Source organism: Carassius carassius, chromosome 2 (genome assembly GCF_963082965.1).
Source record: "Carassius carassius chromosome 2, fCarCar2.1, whole genome shotgun sequence".
Classification (NCBI taxonomy): Eukaryota; Metazoa; Chordata; class Actinopteri; order Cypriniformes; family Cyprinidae; genus Carassius; species Carassius carassius.
In genome coordinates, this window is record NC_081756.1 from 30268405 (window position 1) to 30285646 (window position 17242).

General features: G+C 37.2%; 1 protein-coding gene across 1 annotated transcript; it reads left to right on the forward strand.

The window, feature by feature from the left end:
- The first annotated feature begins 570 nt into the window (after nucleotides 1–570).
- LOC132107994 (zinc finger protein 507-like) lies at nucleotides 571–16323 on the forward strand. Its single transcript, XM_059514406.1, has 7 exons — nucleotides 571–722; nucleotides 7416–9556; nucleotides 11815–11932; nucleotides 13019–13130; nucleotides 13785–13889; nucleotides 13969–14103; nucleotides 15626–16323. Exons 2-7 carry the CDS (start codon nucleotides 7418–7420, stop codon nucleotides 15987–15989), a joined length of 2973 nt encoding a protein of 990 aa, XP_059370389.1. The 5' UTR covers nucleotides 571–722; nucleotides 7416–7417; the 3' UTR covers nucleotides 15990–16323.
- The last annotated feature ends 919 nt before the right edge of the window (nucleotides 16324–17242 follow it).

A 17242-nucleotide genomic window follows, 5' to 3' on the forward strand; every position in this document is an offset into this window, starting at 1 on the left:
TATTTACAAAAGATTTATTGATAAATGGTCCGAAAAGAAGGTCTCTATTACAAACAAAAGTTAATAATAACAAAATGGAAATGTTTAAAAGTGCATAAGCTATGACATATATGTAATCGAATAACATAACATTTCAGTCAAAATGCATATTTTATATTTGCCTTTATTTTTAATTGAAGACAGAAATAGACTAAATAGTCACACTGAATGATCTTCTCGGGTTATGATGGATAACATTTGAAATGTATATCTAATTCATATAGGCTACAAATGTAATAAAAACTACAACAATTATAATGTTAATTGAACTAAATAATAATAAAAACATGCAAAATTATGCAATTCATATGGATGCATCTTCAAGGGTCTTCACTTAATAATAATAATTATCAAATCGATTTTTTTTACTATATAAAATTGATTCGCAGAACAGTATTTTATCACGTCTTTTATCTCACTACAGTACAAACATACAAAGCATAAAGTAAAGGAATAAATAATTACAAAAAGTAGAGCGTATGAACTTATTTCTCAAAAAGCTGTGGCAGGTGTTTCTGGCTGATGTCACTGTCCCCGGTCACATGACCTGCAGCGAGTCACGTGATCGACGCTCCATTCTCGCCATTTTGATGCCAGGAAGAAGCACTTTTATACCACAGGAATAAAAAAAAGCAGCGCATCACGAGCTCCGAGGCCAAAGATCAGACACAACTACCGCATCAGTAAGTAGGGTTCGGATGGTCGTGACAGTCGCGTGACTCTGGGCTGTTTATTAACCGGGATAGTGGTATTTTTTTGCTCATGTTGAACTGTAAAGCGTGCATGTGTGCTGCGTGCTGCTGTGGTCTGAAACGTCCTGCCCCTTTCTCACGTTTCGTCTCCACGGATATCACGGACACCATGTTCTCAAACACACACAACCTGCTAAACTTCAGCTCAGCTATCTCACTCCGATTTTCTGATATTGATTTGCACCAGTTGTGTATCTGTCATTAGATCTGTCTCCAAACATCCGTTAACTCGTCATATCTTCTTATTTAGTCGCACAGTGTTTATTTTTAACCCCTTCACCATTCGTGTTTTTTTCCTTGTCGATTTTGGCTTTTGACTACGTTACTTGTTGCTTTTTAACAAACTCATAATACATTTAATTTTTTTATATTTCAGTGTTACAACATATACAACAAAGGGAAACTTCAATCAAAATGATCTATTTGTCATCATTTTCTTGCCCTCGTTTTAGTTTTAAACTTGAATTAATTTCTTTTTTCATTGGTTCTCTCTCTCTCTCACACTCACTCACTCATTCACAATTTTGAAAAAAAAAAAATAGTTTTGATTTCATGTTAAATTATTTATTTATTTTGGACCCAATTGCTTTATATTGTACAGAAATACTACTACTAATGTGTGAAGTACGATAACTGTTTCATTTGAGAAATGAAAAATCACACCATGCTTTCCTTGTTATGAGTTACACAATAATTGCACGCATTTTCATGTGCTCATGATCCACGTGTTTTTGTTTTGATTCGAGTACTTTTCAGCTGTATGTCAAAAATGCAGAAGTGCTGTGAGCAAATGTTTTAAGAGTGAAAAATCAACTGATGAGTCAGACCTATTAAAAGTGATTCAGGGATTTTAAAATATCCGTTACAGTCATTCATTATTGCACAATATTGCACAATATTACCTGACAGGGTGATCTGGGTTTCTAGGTTCAAATTATTTATTTTTATTTGTGTTTCTAGAAATAAAATGTGGTAACTGTACACGGAAATGCATGAATGCATATTTCTCATATTAAACAGAAATATGAGCTGGTGGCGATACAGAACGATATTGGTCATTAAATTGGTCATGGTCATTCTCTATAAAAATACTATTAATTTAGAATGCGCTAAACTGTGACAAAATGTGTTCAAACTGATTTGCTAAACTGGTCATAGAACATCATGCAGTGAAAATACATCTGTGTTTAATTTATCAGTTTATTAGCGAATGGCTAACAATACACATTATTTAGTTGCTTAGCGCAATACTTAGTTGCATATAACAGGTGGCACAGAAGAACACAAAAGTGACTTGTAAGTGTATTTTCAGACATGTAATGTGGCTCAGAGGTGGCATGAGTGCAATTAAATCTATTCATGTTCAGATTAATGTTTTAAATGTACAATTTTGAATATAGAAATATTAAAAGTTAAATGTTAAATTTAAATAACTGAAAATATAATTTACAAATTTAGTTTAATTAGTTTAAAATCGCACGTCCATTCATAAACAAAACACTGCTGTGTTTAAATGGAGATGCGCAGCGGCTCAACTGTGTCTTGCTGTGCGTTGACACCGCCAGTGTCAAAGTGTCCAGAAGTCATTCATTTTAAATGTAAGCCGGCGAGGAGCAGCGCTGCGCGACTTTGCCGTTGAGAGCGTCGAGTTGAGTTGAAATCAGGGCAAATTTATGGTAATGAGCTATGACGCGGTTGGGCAGCAACCAATCAGAACTTAGAAATCCATCGCTTGAGAAGATTCCAGAGAATGCAGCTCCGACCACATTAGTTCCCAAGCAGAGGGTTGATTATTGCTGTGGCGCGTTTGCATTAATCTATGATGTGTCCCTGTTTGCCTACAGGGACATAAAAAAAAAATTATTAAAAATGATACGTGGACCAAGGTGTCTGAGATTGTTCATGTTTCTGGTGAGTTGCTGATGTGTAGTAACAATATAAGAATAATAATCTAATGATATAATAAATAATACTTGGCTACAGTAGTCCCAGTTTGCTTTTAAACAAATTTTCTTGATTATACGTTCATTAAGTAATGTTTATACTTGATTATATTTACTTAAGTAACATTTTCAATGCAGGACCTTTACTTGCATCAGAGTATTTTTAGAGTGCTTTATGCATCATTAGGTAAAGAACCTTAATATTTCGTCCACAACAATATTGAATATGTTTGACACTCTCGACGGTGGCGGTGTGAACGTACAGTTAGTTTCAAACTATTTTCAACGACAAAATTTGAGCAAAATCAGACAGTAGTGTTCTAGTCAAATAATATTAGTCACTTATTATTAACTTCTTGTTTATTTAACTGTTGTTAAATCAGTATCACATTTACAAATTCCATTTAAAAATCATTAAAAGCTGTCACACATCTTCGTTTATTGTGATCTCAAATTTATAATCAATGAAACTCTGTGCACTACCAAATGCATCTCTTATTTACACCCCGTCTACTTTGCTTATGAAAGGATTCGTGAGATATATCTGTGATATATTACTGTAGAGCCCTGGTATCGCGAGTTATGTAATCTGATTACTTTTCCCAAGTAACTAGTAAATACATAGCTTTTATGCATTACTAGGAATGCATTATTTTTTTAATTTACAATGAAATATCTGAGTTACTGTTTCAAGTAAGTAACATAAGTTACTTTGTTTACCCATGTATTGACTGACATCTCTCCTGTTCCCATGTTGAGAGAATCCGGGAGTAAGTGCAGAGGCGTTGTGTGTGCTGTGTAAACATAATGTTACTGTAGTTCTAGACCAGTGTCATAGCTCTTGGGTGCCCACCCTCCCCCACCCTTCAAAAATACATGAAAGGTTTTTCTTATTGTCAGTTCCAAAGTAAAAAAGCTTTGTCAATATCAGTTAATTAGGTGTACCAAACAATCATTAAGCAAAGAAAAAATAAATCTCTTGCACACAGGCAGACAGTGAACCAACTGCAGGGTAAGGCTAAAGTAGCCTAATCTTAGTGTAGCTTAATCTATTAACTACACACACCATGAACTCGTCTGTTTAGACAACAATACCACAAGTGGTGGCATTAAATATTTCAATTTATATTTAAAGTGATCACAGTTTACTAAAAACATTTTAAGTTACTAATTATAACACTTTAATTTTCAGTTATTCAAACAGCGAGTAAAGTATGGAGAAAATGAGCAAAGAAAATTTTACCTTAGAGGTCTCTGACTTCAGACTAGCCAGAGTTTAAGCTAGGGCTGTGCAAAAAATCTAATATGATTTTCATGCGCATCTTGTCAGTAAAGGCACTCCTGTGATTAGTAGTATATCTCCAGCACGTGCGTTCAGATCAGGATTGCCAGGTTTTCAAAAGAAAACCTGCCCAATTACTTCTCAAAACTAGCCCAATCGCTTTTCGTTCCGGGCGATAAAATAATTTTTTTTGGCGGGATTCACTTTGGTAAAATTTGCATTTAAGGGCTAAACATCATGTTATTTGTATTGGGGTCACTTCGATCAGTGGACAAGAAAAACAACCACAGACTTCACTGGTTGGCCTTTACTACACAGAATCCACACAAAATCGATTTCAAAATCAGAGGTGATTCTTTGTCGATTTTGAAAGCAATTTTGTGTAGATTGTCAGTGAACTACGGCTCTGTGTACAAAATGCCACTCCACCTGAACCAGTGTTGCCAAGTCCGCAGTTGTTTTTCATGTTCGCGGGTTGAAGCGACCCCAATACCAATAACGTGATGTTTAGCCCCTAAAATGCGAATTTTACCAAGGCAACCCTTCCAAAAAACGGATATTTTAACCCCGGGACGCAATTTTTATTGGGGAACCTCCTGGAAATGCGATTGGGCTAGTTTTGAACTAGTTTTGAAAACCTGGCAATCCTAATCTAAGCGCATATGCTGGAGATATACTTCTAATCAAAGGAGCGCCTTTACTGACGAGATGCGAATGAAAATCGCATTTGATTTTTTGCACAGCCCTAGTTTAAGCACTCAAAACTCCTGTTATAATCGATGAAGCTGTCCATACACTTTGTTAAATGAATCGGTTACTTGCATTGCATGTACATCTGCACTTTGTTTCTTATGATGAGAGAATTTGTAAGTTTCAGTAAAAATTAATTCCGTGAATGTGCACACTGAACAAAACTCCAGTGTTTCAGCGATGATTCAAAAACGGTTCTGATTGGCCATTGCATTCATAAACTCAACAGAATCGTGTGTGATTAGTTATAATGCGCAATGTTGTAAAACGAGTAAAAAGAAATATAATGTAACGTGAGAAGGTCTAGGCTAATTAAAGCTATTTACACTTTTATTTTAACTAATTTTATGTTTCAAGTATTATATTTTGAATGAAAAAACCGGGGGCCTTTTCAGGTTCAAATTAAACAAGCGGGACGTGACTCTCATTCATTCAACAGTTGAACGTCAGTCATTCAAGATTTAGCGAACCAAACTTGCTAACGATGTGGGAAAACAGCTTAAACTTAAAAAGGGTGAAATAACAGTACCTTTACTGTTATTAGATGGTTGGGACGATGGCCTCTTATCACATATGGTAGCATTTTTATTTATTTTGTAGATTCAGTAACTTAAGTTCCACCGCTGGAACTTTACCCAGGAACTAGTGACTTTGGGCTGGTACTCCAGTAAAATATTACTGTTATTGTGTAGTTTAAAAAGTATTTCAGGTGAGAATAAAAACTCAAATTCAATTCAAGTTTATTTGTATAGCGCTTTTTACGATACAAATCATTACAAAGCAACTTTACAGAAAATTAAGTTTCTACAATATTTAGTAGTAGCTTATAAGTGGTGACTGTCAGTTTATGTGCATATGACAGGATTTTTCAAAAAAATTAATACAAGACGTAGTCAACCAGACGATGAATATTATTAACAGCAATTATTATATGATGCAATCACACTTGTAGCAATATTTGTTAGTTCTTTATGTTGTTTCAGTTGTTTTCAAATGCAGTTTATTTATAAAGACCATGCCTATTTAAAAATGTCTCGACTAGGCTAGTCCTTCTAATATTTGTCGCTGGCCTGGGTGTCTCTTTTTACATAAAATATAATTTGTTAAATCTAACAGGTAATCTTTGGTCTTTATTCAATTAATATAGTAATATGTTTAAATGAAAACGAAAGGAGGCAGTGGTGTTTGATATCATATTTTGTCTTATTGTAAATATACAGTGAGTAAAATTGCAGTAGCCATGGCGAGCTGACTGATGTTATCAAATATGCTGCTGTTTTCAGAATTACCGGAAACTCCTGAGTCGAACTCACAAAGTCTGAATTACAGAGGATGTCCGAAATTTGCGTACTTCTTATTGAGAAATGCAGGCAGACCTATGTCACCAGACTATTTGCCTAATCTTCATGGTAATTTTGACTGCGGTGGAAATGCAGAAAACAACAGGTCTAGGTCTAAAATAAATGAAAAATTTCTGGGTAATTTCAGTGGAAACCCGGCATTAGCCTATAATGGTAAGGTGATGAACAATTTGAAAAGCTCAGAGGCGTTTCAGTATCTACACATTGATGAAGTCGGTCAGGTGTTATTTAAGGATGTCGGAAACGACCTTATGATTCTAAAAGTGGACATTGAGCCAATCTACAGCCTACACGTGTTAGATCATAAGGCTTGGGTGCTAGTATCAGTGACAGATAACATCTTTTGCAGTGCCAGGATGCTCTTGTAGTCATCCAGCAGTACTTTTGTGGAAGGTCAATAAGGACAATTAAGGGCACAAAAATTATTTATTGTATTGTGATATTATTAAGTAATAAATGTACTAAACAAAGCACTAGGGATTCACCGAAATGAAAATTCTGGGCCAAAACTGAAAATTTTGGATGTACTTGGCTGAAGACCGAAACTGAAAATGCTTTGTAATAATTAGCCTAATTATTATTATTAAATAATATAAAGTAATTGTGTAGGAATTTTAATGAAATTGGCACACACACACAAAAAAAAAAACTTTGAACAGAAATTATATTACTAAATATCAATATATAATTTTTTTACTCCGTGCATTTGAGCAGATCAGTGAATGAGAGGGTAGCTCATTTCACATGTGTTGCCCAGTACAGCTGTGCTACACCATTTTACATGTTAGTAGAGCTATTGCAAACAGGAACAAGTTTACTAAATAGAAATTTCCTGCAGGTGCGTTGAGTGGATCTAGCTTTTCAGGTGATTGTTTTTCAGGTAACTGTAACTCTGCTTTTCGGATACATTAATACTATTATCAATGCAAACAAGTAAAAAAAAATAAAAAGAGAATACTAGCTTGTGTGATGAAATATCACATAAATATCTAAACACACAGAAATAACTATCACAGAAAAATCTGTTATTTTAGAAATCACTTAATCTGTCATGGGAAAAAAATTACTGATTTGCTAGATGGTAATTAGTGGGGGATATTTCTAGGTTTGTGAAGCAATGGCTATTCTTGTAAATATGTAAGGAGAGCCTCTGCCAGTTGGCATAAAGTTTCATAAAGGATTGTCAAACTGTTCCCAAATCCCAAAATGTTTTGTGAGCTGGAAGTTCCTGTTTACTCATTTATGTTGTTTCATTCATGTTTTTGCATGTTTATTTTTCATGCTCCAGGAATGGAGGACAGTAGTGGAGTTGCTGTCCTTGTGCCTCACTCTAGAGTCCAGCGGAATACCGTCTTCATTCCAGACAGATGTCTTCATGGTGCCGAGGACCAGCAACGACAGCAGCAAAAGCAGGCTGCCGACTCTCTTATTCAGGTCATTGAGAAGCTCAGCAAGATCGTGGAAAAGCAGCCCAAACGATGCACTGTCTCTGGGAAAAAGAAACCCTTGATGACCTGTGCTTCTGTACCAGTTCCAGACAGCAGGGACAGCACTGAGGGGCTCACACCTTGTAAGAGATCCAGAGAACAAAGAGACGACCGCCCGACATCCAGCAGCACACCTGGGAACATTTTGGAACCCGAGGCTTCAGGTTTAGGCACTCGGACGGTCACCTGCTACCAGTGCAGTATGTGCCGATTTGTCTCCCCTACATTGGAGCTGTTGAAAGAGCATCTGCTGCTTCATGACGAGCAGCACAGTGAACTCATCCTCATGTGCTCAGAGTGCCAGTTCACTTCAAATCATCAAGAGGAGCTGGTGGCACATATAAGACTCCACCTGGAGGAGGGCGATCATGCCAGACACGTTCTAGATGAACAAGAGATCGCATCAGCAAGGAGCGCTCACCAAAGGATGTCAGTTTTGACTGTGAGCAATATGGAAACAGACAAGACGTCTACACCGAGGAAGTGGTACAGCTTTGAGCAGGGCAGGTACCGTTGTCTCATCTGCAACTATGAATGCAGACAACAGCGGAATCTGAAGACCCATGCATGGAAACACGCTGGCTTGGTTGACTGCTCGTACCCCATATTTGAAGACGAGACAGACTGTCCTGATACTTTACAAAGCACCAGTTCTCATTTGATTCCAGCAGGTAGGGAGGATACAATTGTAGTACTCGCCGCAGTTGGAGGAAAACCTCAGGCGATTCATGGCTCCTCCAGTATCCAGCTAGAGCTGTGTACTGGGGAGAAAGAAGGTCTCAAAACAGTGGAGACCAAACTCCCGGTGATTAGTCAAGTTTTTACTCTTAAAGACCCAGAGGAGCCCTTGGTGGAGGTGCAGGTGACACCAGAAGCACAAATGGAGCTGGAGTTGGAGACTGAGAACCAACAGGCAAGCTCCGACAGCCTCCTGTCCTCCGCACAGAAGATTATCAACTGCAGTGGCAACAGCGCTGGCCACATCAACGTCATCGTGGAACGCCTTCCCTGTGCAGAGGAACCAGTGTCCAGCAAACCTCTGCTCCTCAGCCCAGATGTAGAAGGAGACAAGACCCTTCTTTCCTCTGAGGAGACCAATTTCGAGAGCCAACACCTCCCTGTATACTACAAACAAAAGGAAGAGGTTGTGATTGGCTGGAATGGAGAAGATCGACAACAGGAGAAAGACTCTGTGTCATTGGGTTCTCCCTCTGATGAAAACATGCCCCCGGTTCGAAGGAGGACTTACTCCGAGTCGCTTCGACTGCATTCTTTGGCAGCCGAAGCGTTGGTGGCCATGCCCATGAGGGCCCCAGAGCTCAGCAAAACCACTGCAAAAGATATCCATGACTGGAGTACTCAAAGCCCTGACACAGGCCAGAGAATTATGGAGATTGCTGATAGCACCAACCTTAAGGCGTCTTCAGGAGAACTCGCTGCTGCAGTTGGAGATGCAGGCATGCGTCTTAACATTGGCTTCCAGAGTTCAAAAGATTCTCAAGATGTGCTGGTCGAGGGACCCTCCAAAGCTGGAATCAGCATGTCTCTTTTGACTGTCATTGAGCGCCTGCAAGAGCGTTCAGACCAAAACACTTCAGACGAGGACATTCTGAAGGAACTGCAGGACAATACCCAAAGCCAACATGCAGGTGGTGTTCCTGGGGGTGCTGCTGTGCCTAGTGACATTTCCACTACAAACGGTCTGGTGGAATATATTGCTGGGAGCGAAAGGCCCTACCGCTGTCGACTGTGCCTGTACAGCAGTGGAAACAAGGGTTACATAAAACAGCACCTACGTGTACATAGACAGAGACAGCCCTACCAGTGCCCCATCTGTGAACACATAGCCTGTGACAGCAAGGACCTAGAGCATCACATGATCCACCACTTCAAACCTCGCATGTACAACTGCAAACAGTGCACTGAGAGGTTCCACTACAAGGTGAGGAGAGGAAAAAATTTTTTTTTTTTTTTTTTTTAAGTCTCATGGAAATAAGCATTAAGAAAGTAATTTCATAGAATATACCTGTATTGGAATGAACAATATTTAATTGGGTCTGTCCAGGGGTGGATCTAGAAAAATATTGATGGGATGGCGAGAAGGGGGCAGGAATTTTGAGGGGTGGCAACATAAGGCAGACATATGTATACTGAAATTTAGTCACAGTTATCACAGTTTGATGATAAATAGTATATGTACACACTACAAAAGGGCACAGGCTGCCATTTACAAACTTAATCTCATGCAATCAATGTCTTGCATTTGAAACAGTTCATATAAGGAATAAGTGACCATACAATGTGATCTCACTTAATAGGAGATAGAAGTGTGATAGAAGTAAGGGGCATTATCACAGGAAAGGCACAGGTGATGAGTGGCAGATGTGTGAGAGTGGAAGCAAACTTTTTTTTTGACTGTGACTGTATATACAAAATAAGAAACATAAAAAAAAAAACACTGCTTCATATTCAGCAGGATTTACACCATTTACACCAGTGTCACATTTTAAACTTTGTTTCTCACTAATGTATACAGTATGCATCGACATGTAATTGAGAGCATTCTGAAAGACTAAGTGTTATCAACATGTCAATTTATTTATATTTACTTTAATAGCCAATGACATTTACAGCTGGGGGGACTCAACTGACATTCTACTGTTTAGTGTTAATCACCATCTAACTCAACCAGTCAAGAGCTACATTTAGCATGATGTTATATGAATATGGTCCCTGAAGCATAGGTTTTATTAGCTGACAATAATAAGAAATTAATAAACATTATAGGCACAAATACAAATGTACTTTTAAAAATTGTTTTTGAAAAATATCATTCTTTTTTTTTATTGTGTTATTGTTTTGGCAAGTTTATATTAAAACATCTATGAAAACTTGTGTGATATTCCTTTAAAAGCACGTTTTAGTAGATATTTTATTAAGTATATTTTACTGTGCAATTTCTTACATAATTTCTTTGAGTTAGACCAAACTTTTATTTTGGTGGGTTGTAGACATTTGTGGTGGTGGGTTGTAGACAGAGTTTGTGTTTTTTAATATACTTTTATTATTATTAGCTATTAGGCCTACTTGAAGTATATCATAATCTACTGTGCAATACAACTATTTTTCTGTTTAAATTTCTTGAAGTTATACCGAGATTTTATGCGATTCAATCCATGTCGCTTTGCAAACACAGACGGGGTGAATTTATGAATGAAAGTGTGAAAGTTTCGAAGTGGGTAACGTATCACTTAGTAGACTACACCACTGTAACATTAGTTAGCGAAATAACGTTCTTCAACCTGATATTTATCATCTCAAAGTCAACATTACAACTATTTTACAACTATATTACTACTAGCAGTGTGCTATCATTATAGCTTCATTTCTTGATAGACAGATAATCAATTTTTTTTTACCTCTTTCCTCCTGTGTCCCCTCGCTACTCCGCTTCGCGCGCACTCATAAAGTTTTCCAAACAAATGTAAAATATAGTCTATTGCCGCTCTGTCGTCTTCTCGTGCTGGCTGCATTCACTGCAGTCGGACATTGAAGATTCGCGCTTGTATATTTTCAAATTGGCCATAACTTTTAATTCGTTGCTGCCAACTGGGGTGGCAGCTGGGGTGGCAAGGCTTTCTTTAAGGGTGGCATTTGCCACCCCATGCCACCCCGGTAGATCCGCCCATGGGTCTGTCTAGTAGCTGATTGGGACTGTCATTACCCCATTTCACTTAATTCATACCAAAAAAAAAAAAAGATTGATATTTACTCTCATTTTGTATGCCTTTTTTTCTGCACACCATAAATTTTGAAGATTTTTAATATGTTTTGTTTATACAACGAAAGTAGGTGGGTCCAAAACTGAAATGGACCAAAAAAACACATGACTGAATCTTTTGTGGTTGAAATGCTCTTCTCTTTAGAATAAACTAAATTCCTTGTGCATAGCCTATATTGTATTGATGTATTGTATTGATTTGAACTTTATTGAATTATTTTTGCATTTCCTGGTAGGCAATGCATATTTAAGTAGGTCCCAACTGTTCCTAGTCTGGAGCAAGTATTAATTGTACCCCATGTAGATTGCATACTAGAGTTCCTTATATTGGAATGTACTGCTCTCCCTTGCCTTCTGCTTTATTAATAAACCTCCTCCTTATGAAGCACTGATGATGGTTTTATTAATACTTCATTCAGAGTCAGCTGAGAAACCACGAGAGAGAAGGGCATGGGATAGACGACATGAGCAGCACACTGACCCATGTCGCTGAAAGCACAACAATCATTGAAGAGTCAGCCAAGATAACAGATGAAGGTGAGACCTGAACAAATCTCCTATGCTACCCAATGAAACAAAAACAGTTTTCTAAAACCAACTTAATAGTCGTGATGAAATGGATGTATATTTGATTTTAACAGATTATCGAAAGAGAAATAAACGTAGGGTGGTGATTTTTTTATTTGATTTTGAGAAGTTGCACTCACAAAAGAATACAAGCTTGCAGTCGATTGCGGATGGGGCGGGTTTTAAACTGTCTAAATGATTGGAGAATTCTGGCAAACTTGACTAGAGATAAGTGACATTTTAAAGTTCCCCAGCAGTCACAATTTATGACTTTTAAAAGCTCATTTTTGATGATTAAAATGAAATATTTAACTATCCCCATTAAAATAATTGATTTGTCTTAAAATGGCTTGAATGTACACACTTCAAAGAATTTGCAAACCATCCTCCTCCTCAGCTCAGACCTGCTCCACTTGCACTTAATTAACTTGAGAACAGTAAATTCTACACAATAGCAAAAGGCAAATTTGAATAAATGGTTATCAGACAGTGAATTTATTCAAATTCTGAATGGATTATAGCAGGGTTATTCAAATCTTGTCCTGGAGGGCCAATGCGCTGCAGAGTTACCTCCAACCTTGATCAAACTCACCTACCTGTGATTTTCTAATGATCCTGAAGACACTGATTTGCATGCTCAGGTGTGTTTGATTAGGGTTAGAGCTAAACTCTGGAGTGCATTGGCCCTCCAGGACAAGATTTGAATAACCCTGGACTATAGCTTAGAAAGCACACAAATTGTACTCTTATAATTACTGAAAAGATGTCATTCATCTACGTTTATCGCGATCTCATGATGTTTCGTTATAATCACTGCACAATAAATCTCTATTATATCACATCTGTACTTTGTTTGTTATAATGAGAGGATTTTTGAGTATGCAGAACCCTGCACTGAACAAAACATCAGAGTTTTGAGCTCTGTGCAAGTTGACAAGATTGGTTAAATGATTTTTTTTTAATCATTAACATGGTGCTTGTGGTTATTTAACAACTTAGAACGTGGAGACATTCTTTTTCTTTTCTGATTTTTGTCTATTTCTCTTTCTTGCTCAGATTCGGTTGGTGAGCAGAGCGTTTTCAAATGCGATGTGTGTGACTACACCAGCTCCACATATGTTGGGGTGCGCAATCATCGGCGAATCCATAACTCCGACAAACCATACAGGTTTGGGGAAAATAACTTTTTTTCACACTTATAGAATAGAAGTATAAATGTAGAGCCAAATTTATTTGGTTGTAAAAGATATGTTACATTAGGAGAACAAATCAGAAGGAATCAGATTTGGCTGGAAATGAAAGCATTATTAGTTATCACCACAAGGGTGCAGTGGTGCTTAGGATAAGTCTGTGCCACCTGCACTCATTGTGTAAAGCCTTTATCTGCTATAAAAGAACAAGATATTTTTCTCTTCAACACAAGTGCACATACACTCACCTAAATCACATGCAAGCTCACACAAACACCTCAAGGTCCCATTATGGTCTTTTTGTGTGTGGTGATGCGTCTTGCTTCAGTTCTGCTCACCCATGATCATTTCAAACAGCTTCTGAGAGAGAGGCTTCTTTTAACACAGCCGCATGATCCATTCAAGGCCTGCAATGTATTGCTTTTGTTGCAAGCAGTGCTTTGAGTTCAGCCTCTCTACAAACAGCCTTTCATTGTTCTTCAAATGCAGCCGTCCAAACGTTCAAACACACAGCTGCACACACAAAACAAATATCACCTGACCCCTCTTGACAGGTGCCCCAGAAGGTCTCTTTTCAAACTGCGGCCTTGAGCTGCTCAAATTCTTTATCCTGTGCTGCACGACCCCTCTAGGTGCTGCAACTGTGATTTCGCCACAACTAATATGAATAGCCTGAAGAGCCACATGAAGAGACATCCACAGGAGCACCAAGCCATGCAGCTGCTGGAGCAGTACAGGTGCGAGACAAACACTGAGCTGGTGTACACAACTTGACTCTACGTGGAGATGGGTCCTAATCTTCGTTCTGTGCTATAGGTGCTCACTGTGTGGTTACGTGTGCAGCCACCCACCATCTCTCAAATCCCACATGTGGAAACACGCTGGAGATCAGAATTACAACTATGAGCAAGTCAACAAGGCCATCAATGAGGCCATTTCCCAGAGCAGCCGGTAAGAAGGCCTTTTATAGTAATAATTTAAATCATTTTGTGTGATGTACTACTTATTTTTTTATTTTGCTCCAGGGTGAGTGGATATAGCTGAAACTTTATAATTATATAATGAGAATAATTGTATTTAGTTTTTCTTCTCAGAACTGCCATCTGTGGCTTGATGTACGTAGCTAAACAAAAACTTTCTGGGGTTTTTTTCCCAAGCTTTTGATGGTTTTTGTTATCTCAGTATTTAGGTTCGCTCTGAAATTTAAAGGGTTATGTAATTCAAAATAATCAACACATATTTCACCACTGTTTTCATTAAAGGACATTGAGGAAAATTATATTTAAAACATTTAATTTATACACTACGGTTCAAAGGTTTGGTATTGCTAAGGTATTTTTGATGTTTGTCTCTTATGCTCACCAAAGCTGCATTATTATTAATATTATTATTATTTTAAATAATTCAGTAAAAAATAAATTGTTAGTTTAAAAATAAATGTATTCCTGAGATGGTAAAGCTGAATTTTCAGCAGCCATTACTCCAGTCTTGTCATATGATGTCTTCAGAAATAAGTTTAATATGCTGGTTTACTGCTCAAGAAATGTTTCTTATTATTATCGATGTTGAAAACAGTTGCTTAATATTTTTGTGAAAACGTGATTTTTATTTATTTTTTCTTCTTCTGGTTCTTTGGTGAATGGAAAGTTCAAAAGAACAGTGTTCATTTTTGAAATATATTAATTACAATTAAATAAAAAATATATGAATTTATGCTAAAAGTAATAATATCTTTGAGAAAGAAAAAAAAAATAATCTTAACCCCAATGGTGAATATAATAAAACTCTGTGGCAATAGAAATATTTGCCTCCATATGTATGAAAACATTCTGTCCCGATACTTCTGTAAACATGTTCTGAGTAATGACTCGAACAAACCTTTACATCTAAATTTTAAATTAAAGTAGACGATTTAATAAAGCAATAAGCCCCAAGAAACTGTGGTGTACAGTGAATTTATAACAGCTAAGGGGCTTTTATAAAACCCCCTTAGCTGTTATAAATTCACTGTAAACCACAGCTTCACAGGATTAATGCTTTTCTAAAATGGTTATTCCATATACCTAGTAAGGTTTCACAGCATAAAACAGAGGAAATAAAGTGTAATGATAAAAATAAAAACAGTATTCTTCCACCAAACAATGTAGTTCCTCAGAATCAGTTGTGGTTCCAACAAAGTGGTTGCCGAGCAACACACAAAAGTAAACAAAGGTGTATGTTTGTAGAGTAATTTCCAGCAGCTTTGAACGTGGTTCAACCAATCAGAATCAAGGACCGGAACTATCTGTTTTATAAACTGATTTATGGAACAACTCTTCAGCTGTTTTTGCTACTGAAATTTAAATCAGAAACACTTTTAATAACTTCGGTCTTCTTATAACTCTCATACTAACAAGTCACTTGATGCAGAAGGCACAAAATCAAATGACATGGTCTTAAAGAAAGTCATTTTGTTTTGTTTTCTAAATCGAAGATCACCAACTACATCTCTGAAGTCAAAACGTGAGACTGGGGTGGAGCGTCCATATGTTGTCTTGAGCAGAAAAGACAAACAGTCACCGGAGGAGGCTTCTGTTACTGATGGGCCAGAGGGCAACTCTGTGAGGTCATCGTCCCGCCGGGAGCAGGCCGTGGCGTGGAGGAGCGGCTCAGGGCAGACACGGCCAGGTATGGAATACTGTGTGCTGCTCTTTTGCTGCTGTATCTGTGGCTTCGAGTCCACCAGTAAAGAGCAGCTGATGGAGCACATGAAGCAGCACGAGGGAGATCTGATCAGCATCATACTGAGCAAGGAGCAGCAGGGAAGTCAGCAGCAGCCAGTAACACACACTTTTTAATACATACTGTCCTTGTATCATTTCTGCTTGGACAAACAACATGCACAGTTCAAAACCTTTTTATTTTTTTCTGTCAATCTATCTTTGTATTGACATTAGTTTCCTTTCATGTTATTGACCATAGATGTGTGATTTCAGAGGATCAAGTAGTTAACAAATGAAATTGACTTAAGTAACTTTTGTTTTGAATTATGCAAATTGGTGAATTTCAAAGGTTTTGTGTACCTCATCTGTTCACAATATACATTGTCGAGTCCACACATTATGAAAATGAGGCAGCTTCTCTCGTTCACTGTAATATTATTTATCTAAATTACTTATGTACGTTTACCGTTAAGGCCGATTTCATTCTTGCTCTCCAATGTGTGTCAGTGTTTGCATTGATATTTATCAAGCTAATTTATTTTATATGCATGTTCCCCTCCGTTATGTTCATACAAAATTAGCAAATGTGTGTCTAGTTATAGTCTAATTATGGTGCTATTGGTCTTTTGCTCAGAAATGAGGGAGAGAGAAGTCATCATTGGGAATGTATCTTAAAATTGTATATAAATGTTATATAAACATTATATAGAATGAATTTAACTGTGTTCTCATTGAAACAGCACAAGTTTAAAATTGGCCCTATTGAAAAATTAACTTTTGGAAACATGCAGCAGAGAAAAAGGATCTATGTATAGATTATTTACTATTATTACTATTTTTATTATTAAAATATACATATTGAAATCAAGCTTTTTAAAAAAAAGTTCAAATGCAAAAACTTAAAGACATTTCTATTTTCATAATCTTCTTTCCCTTTTTCTTTCTGTTTGTATTATTTGTGTGTGTTTTTTTTATCTGCTATAATTGTAAATGGGTAATGGGTTCAAAATGAAATTTATCCATAAAAAAGCAGTAGTTTATGGGGTTGTCACAGTGCAGAGGATGTTCTGTTGTATTATTTTTTTTTTTACCATTTACACACACACATACTGTAATATTATAGGTTAATATCGTTCTGAATGTTTTTGAGTGCAGTTTTCTCTTAAAGCTCAAGGGAGAAGTCAAGAGTGTGCCGCTGTCAAATGAAAAAGTAGTTGATGTTTTAATTCCTGCATTATGTTATCTCCTGTGTGCACGGCATCTGAAGCACTTGTCATTGCTGAATATTAGTCATGGTTGCCGCTCCTAAACTGAGTTCTGCTCCAGCTGATCATGTTACTACTGCCTGGAAAAATTTGAGGCTTGGGCATCGTGATACTACAGCAGCA